Source organism: Psammomys obesus, unplaced genomic scaffold (genome assembly GCF_907164565.1).
Source record: "Psammomys obesus unplaced genomic scaffold, mPsaObe1.curated_primary_1811, whole genome shotgun sequence".
Classification (NCBI taxonomy): Eukaryota; Metazoa; Chordata; class Mammalia; order Rodentia; family Muridae; genus Psammomys; species Psammomys obesus.
Window position 1 is genome coordinate 7999767 of NW_026590663.1, and position 6786 is coordinate 8006552.

General features: G+C 50.9%; 1 protein-coding gene across 1 annotated transcript; it reads left to right on the plus strand.

The window, feature by feature from the left end:
- The first annotated feature begins 4118 nt into the window (after positions 1 to 4118).
- Positions 4119 to 6296, plus strand: Lep (leptin). The gene is made up of 2 exons (XM_055608191.1): positions 4119 to 4276; positions 5759 to 6296. Exons 1-2 carry the CDS (start codon positions 4133 to 4135, stop codon positions 6116 to 6118), a joined length of 504 nt encoding a protein of 167 aa, XP_055464166.1. The 5' UTR covers positions 4119 to 4132; the 3' UTR covers positions 6119 to 6296.
- The last annotated feature ends 490 nt before the right edge of the window (positions 6297 to 6786 follow it).

Here is a 6786-nt window from a genome sequence, read left to right on the forward strand (position 1 = left end):
TCATCCCTACCTCAGTGGGTACTTAGATTGATCTCATATCTTGGCTATAAACATGGAAGCAAAACATCTCTTTGACATACTGGCTTCTCTCTGGGTAGGTGGCTAGGAAGGGGTTGCTGGATCACAGGGCAGTTTTGTTTTTAGTTTTTAGAGGCATCTCCATGGTTTTCCAAAGGGCTGTGGAGATGTGCTCATTTGCAGCCTCATTAGCAATGGATGAGCACACGCTCTCTCCACGCCCTGCTCCCAGAATCTGCTATCTTCTGTCTTCTTGACAAAAGCCATTCTGAAGTGAGGTGATATCTCACGGAGGTTTTGATTTACATTTCCCAGATATTTTCATGTGCTCCTTAGGCAAACGTTATCTGAATTTAATTCATGGGAGCATACCTAAAACTATCAGAAAAGAAAATTCTATAAAAATTTGATGGCCGAAGAAGAAATGAAAGAAGAGACTATGCCTCTTGCTAATCTCTGGTATGGCCAGCCAGGAGGAGCTAGGCTGAGCTCAAGGACGGCAGCCTTGGCCGGCGATGCCTCTGTCACCCCGTGCCCCCCAATTGCCGCACTTCCCCCATTCCTACATAGAGGCGGTGGGCAGGCCTGGCCAAGGCACTGCTGCTTCCAGGCTGGATCCAGGGAAGCAGCCACCGAACCCAACCCCACCCACTTTGTCCTGAAGCGTCTGGCTTATCCCCTGGATGGGAGGAGGGGGAGGGGGCTCACACCTGAGTGTGTGGGCGTGGCGGAGGGGTTAGGGTGTGCTCTGGTCTGCAGGGAAGGACAAGGTGGAAGGTGGGAGCGTGGAACTGCCCAGGAGGAATGTAGTTGAAAAATAACCCAACCGGGGGCCGCTCAGATCTGTGAGATCAGACAGGGGAAGCCGGTGGGCTGATGGCGCAGCCCCCACGCCTCTTGCACCAGTCTTGAGCCTGTTTTCCGGAGTCACTGCCTGGAGCTGCCTCTCCAGTGCCCTGCCAGGGCATCACAATGGAGGCGAGGCTTGATGTGGCCTAGATGGCAGGGGAGGGCAGGCAGCCTGCAGAGGAGCTGTCAGGTGAGATGCTCTACTCAGCTGTCCCTCATCCCTCAACGACGTGCATTCTTAAAACAGGACGCTGTTTCGCTCTTTAATTTTACTAGCTTGCTTTGTTTATTTATTTGTTTAATTAATTAATTATTCAATCAATGAATTTTAATACAAGGTTTTACTCTGTAGCCCAGGCTGGCCTTGAATTTATAAGAAATCCTCCTGCCTCAGCCTCACAGGTGCTAAAATTAGAGGTATGCATGGGCCACTGTAGACAATGCTGAGAGCTGCCACATTTCAACAAGTTCCTTCTACTTCATCCGCCAGCTTTGGCTGTCTGGCTGCACCCGACGGCAGAGGCTGGCAAGTGTGGTAGCTGCCTGCCAGGGTCACACAGTTCCCTTAGGACTTGGGAGCATCTTCAACTGGGAGAGAAAGGAAAGTAAGACAGTGGGAGTAACTGCAGCCTCCGCGACACGGTTATGTATGCTGATGTGTGTGCGCGCTGTGAGGGCACTGTTCTCACCACGACTTTGATTTCAGGTGGAGCTGTGGCCGCTTCTCTGTCACCCCTGACGCATGTCCCAGAAGCCTGGCCTATCGGCTTAGGCTTGCTTACCCAGCAACAGCGTCTCCATCCCATGTTTTCAAAGCCCTGTAATTTACTGCCAGCACCCATGGCTGAGAGAGGCCTTGTAAACCTGCTTGCCCATTCCAACAGCACAGGGCGGCCATTATGTGAAAACAGCTATGATACGACCATGGTTAATCTGGCAGTAAATCTTGGGAGGGAGGAGGTGTCACCAACAGACATCTTAGAAATGAGTGCCACAGCCTTGTGCTGCAGGGGAAAGCCACGTGTGCCAGGTGGTTGGGATGGCTGTGGGAGGCAGTGGACCAAGGGCTCGACCCAGTCAGCTGCAGGTGCTGCCGCCCCGAGCATTCCAGCTTCTGCCCAGTAATTACTACAATTTTTAAGTGGCTGGCGTTTACTCCCTCAACCATGAGCCAGACACAAGCCAAGATAGGCAGGGTTATAAAAAAATTCATCTCCCTTACCCTTCAGGGCCAATGCTAGTATCACTTCCATTTTATTGATAGGACCGGATGCTTTGGGAAATTAACTATGCTGCCCAGAGACCCACAGAAAACAAACAACAAAAAACAGAGCCTGCAGTTAAAGCCTGGGGCCTGACATTATACTTGCTTCCTTCATTGGGGTTTCGGGGAGCTAAACAGAGGATTTACGTTAGCAACACCACAGATCCAGGGAGAGTATGCTCTGTGACTTCCAGTCGACTCCAGAAACCCGTGAGGACACCAAGCCACTTCTGCTCATTTGTGCCTCACGAGCCTCGGAGCTCGGACCCAGAGATCTCAAGCTCGTCTCTTCATGTCCATGCCTCCCCTGACCACACTCCCTGCTTTAGGGCCACTATTAAGTTAAATAAAGGTTAGCAGAAGTAAACACTGTGATTCCACGACAGTTGATCCGATAACCAAGCAGCTAAGTGACTCAGAGGCGAGTAATAGGTCCAGGGTGGACACCCGGATGAGGGCTGATTCACACCCAGGAAGGGCAGAATGACACAGTGCAAGACGTCACAGTACTATTCAGTATATGGCCGTTGTCTTTGAGAGCTTATAGATTACTCATTTCTGGAATTTTCCATTTAATATTTTCGGTCACAGATGGCCATGGGCAGCTGCAACCTCGGAAAGCGAAGCTGTGGATGGGGGATGGGGCATGTTGTACTTCGGACTGCCCTTCGCACACTCCAGCCTGTGATTTAACTTTTTTGACTTTGGAAAAGTTGGCTCATCTTTCCCGGCCTCATTTGTTTTCTCTTCTGTAAAACACAGATTAAAAAGAGTGTACCTTTAAGCAAGCATTATAAATAAAATATAAGCAGATTGCTCGTTTTGCTGTACTGCCAGAAGGTGAGTTATACGAATATCACCACCAATGGATGAAAACGGCATTACCTGTTCCCAAGACCCAGATGAGGAAGAACAGAAAACGAGAGAAGTTAGCGTTTCTGTCATCCCCACACTCTCCACTCTAATATTCATGAATATCTTTATTATTCAAGCCCACACACACACTTCCAGCACGGATCACCAGCTACAGGCTCGCACACATTTATCGTCATTACCTGTTTGTCCCAAGCACCTCATCAAACCTGTGTTTCTTAATCAAGAATCGCATAATGTTAATTTAGAAACGCACGGTTCCAGGCCTGAAAGCTCCAGCATTCTAGGTGAATGTGCTGTATTCTTTCCTGCCTCCACTCCTTTGCAATTCCGGCCACTTGGGGCTACTGTGTTCTATTTCCCAGCCCCTCTTCAGTCTTCAGCACAGGCCGAGGCAACCCCCTCCGGTCTTCTAGCGATGTCTTGTGAAGCTCCATCTTCCCGCACTGGTTGGAGCCTACTTGCTTGTCTCTCTCTCCTGTGACACGGAGACCCTGGAGGGTAGGAAGTATCGTCCATCCTTGATGTGCTGTGTCTGCCTGGTGGAGAAAGGCCGCTTGGATTCAGGTTCCCACTGGGAGAGGACGGAACTTATAAATCAGTAATAAAGGCCTCAACAGACATAGCAGCAGGAAGGTCAAGGCAGCCCTGGGTCCCTCGTAGTGAAAGGGGCACCTCCCAACTCCTCCAAATGCATTAGCTAATTTGATCTTCATAAAAGCTGGAAGACAGGTAGATTACGGGCAGAAAGGTGGAGCTTTGAGTGGTGGTGTGATATACCTGAAGTTAGGCAGAGAGCAAACAACTACACGCAACCTAGACCTTAAGACCTTGTTCTCTTCCCCTTGAAGTGTGTGATAAAGGCCCCATCATCACCAAGTCCATTTGGCAAGTACTGCTCCACAATCTACTGGACACACCCCTGTGGCTTTATTCCCAAGGTCCGCACTTCATTAGTCTAGGTTCCATAATGAATGGTCTTTGACTTTGAGAAGGGAAGAAAGCAAATTTTACCCACCCACATCCTACAGCAGGTTGTCAGCGAGACCGATGGATGTGTTCACACTGGGCTTGTGAACAGTGTCATGCTTTCTCTCCAGGCCTCAGAAGATGATCCTAGGGAGGAAAATGTGGTTGAAACCGCTGTGCTACTTCCTGTGGATTTGGTCCTGTCTGGCCTATGTTCAATCCGTGCCTATCCAGAAAGTCCAGGATGACACGAAAACCCTCATCAAGACCATCGTCACCAGGATCAATGACATTTCTCACACGGTAGGGAGACTTGGGATGATGGAAAAGTCGGGCTAGAACCAGAGAGTCTGAGACACACCTGGAGTGCTTTCTGATGCCAGGTGCCTCCTGGAAGCTGAGGAGCTATAAGTCTAGGGTGCTCATTACTTCTGGTTTCTTGACCCCGCTGCCTGCTGGAAGCCAGAGCCGAGTGGTTCCAATTCTAAATCTGGCACCTGGGCTGCTCAACTGTGTTGCCTGTGTCACAGGGCTCCAATTCTAAGCCACCTTAAGGGACTTACCTTTGTCATATACTCCCATTAAGAAGCCGTAAGGTTCTGTGCCATTATAAGGCCACCTAGGTTCATTTTTACCCTGCTACAGAAAACCCAGCCCTCAGTGGCTAGCTGAGCCTGTAAGGCACACATCAGGCAGGGAGAACCTGGGTTCCTCCCTGCTCCCAGACCACTAGCTCCCTTTTTCATTAGCCCTCCATTACTGCCTCTCTCTCATTCTCCTTCCTACCTGAAACTACTCCCTGAACTCTAGTATCGGGACCATAGGAAACCCTAAGTGTCATGGAGTCCCACTGACAGGGACCAGATTTCCATCAGTATCTCCATTAGGCAGGAGGATCATTAGGCTTTCCTGCCTATTGCTCGCTCTCCTTTCACAGTCCCACGGAAAGCAAGCCTTAGCCCTCACAGCCAGCCCTCTCTGCAGCTGCTAACAGCTGTCCATGACCACCATGGTCTTTCTCTGAGGCCCAGCCGCCTAGATCTTCAGCCATTTCCCCAGATGTCTCTGTGCTGCATGTCTCTCCCCACATCTGCTTTCCATCTGTAAGAGCTTAAGCAAGTCCCTTAGTGTTTTTAGGACTTGGTTTTACCACCTTGAAAATGGTAACTCTGTATGGGATCCAGCAGGTTGTTCTGAGGCTTAAACCAGATATAGTGAAACACGCTCTGGTGGAGCCATTTGGAGATTTCCATGTCTCCTGGCAAATATGGATGTTTAACCATGGCCTCAGCAGCCCAGGAGAAGTGAGATATCTTAAAATAAAAGGCTTGTACATCCACGGGGATAATTGTCATCATCTTTCAAAAATAGCCATCAGGGCTGCACACTGGAGACCCAACTACTCAAATGTAGGTAGCAATGAGAGAAAGCCAATGGGGTGGGGAAAGTCCTTCCTGCTAACTGCAGTCACAGAGTGGGGGGCCCGACTCTGACCCCAACGAGGAAGAACATGAGAATATGACTAGGAGGGAGAGGTCTGATATAGGGTAGAAGGCTAGAGGGAACTTAAGAACTAGAGAGCCATGGCTGGTTCTTCACAGATGACGTTTGGAGAGAGCAGCAGTGAAGGGCAGGGTGGCTCAGCCTCTGCTGGCCACAGGAAACACAGGCCTGGACCCGGAAGGTGGAGAAAGAGGGAGGCAGCCCCGGCTCGCTGACGGGATGCAGGGATTTGGAGATGGGTCTGCCTGCTGAGCTCCCATTGTTCCTCTTCCTCCCACACAGCACTCTGTGTCCGCCAAGCAGAGGGTTACTGGTCTGGACTTCATTCCTGGGCTTCACCCCATCCTGACTCTGTCCAAGATGGACCACACGCTCGCGGTCTACCAACACATCCTGAACAGCCTGCCTTCCCCGAATGTGCTGCAAATATCCAACGACCTAGAGAACCTCCGAGACCTTCTCCACCTGCTGGCCTCCTCCAAGAGCTGCTCCCTGCCTCCGACCAGTGGCCTGCAGAAGCCGGAGAGCCTGGACGGCGTCCTGGAAGCCTCACTCTACTCCACAGAGGTGGTGGCTCTGAGCAGGCTGCAGGGGGCTCTGCAGGATATTCTTCAACAGCTGGACCTGAGCCCTGAATGCTGAGCTTTGGAGGAGCACCAGCCTCCCACAGAGCACGGTGAGGGAGGAAACCTCGGCCTCCATGTGTCTTCAGGAGATTCATGTGTGCACATCCCTCTTCTGGGACTCTGTCTGTTTCTCTCACTCCTCTAATCACCCTTCCAAAGGCATGACTCCACAACGCTTGACTAGAGACACACGGAACTCCATGAGCACTGGGAGGAGGCAGGGGTGATTCTCTCTAGTTCTAAAGCAAGTATAGATAAGAGCTGCCCTGTCCCTCCCAGCTCCACCCCTCCCTGTGCTTCCCTGTGGCCCAGGGGATGTGAGGAAGGGGAGGGTAGAGCGTTTGGAGTGTCTCAGTCTTCAGGAGCACCATGAAGGCTGCATGGACACAGCTGGAAACTCCCAAGCAGTACACATTGGAAGCACTTCTCTCTCTTCTACATTTTACTTTGGATGGATTTGAAGCAAAGCATCAGCTATTTCAGGCTTTGGGGTCAGGCCAGTGTTAGGGGGGCTCCTGGGGTGCTGTTTCCAATCCCATTGATAGGTCTGCCTGAGGCAAACCTATTTTGAGTGACTGGAAGGTTGGGGCCCTCCTAGCGAGAGCCAGCGGAGGTGGCTCTCAAGTCACCCTCTGGTGACTGGTTTTGTTTCTATCATGACTGACTTTGTGCAAACACCTTTGC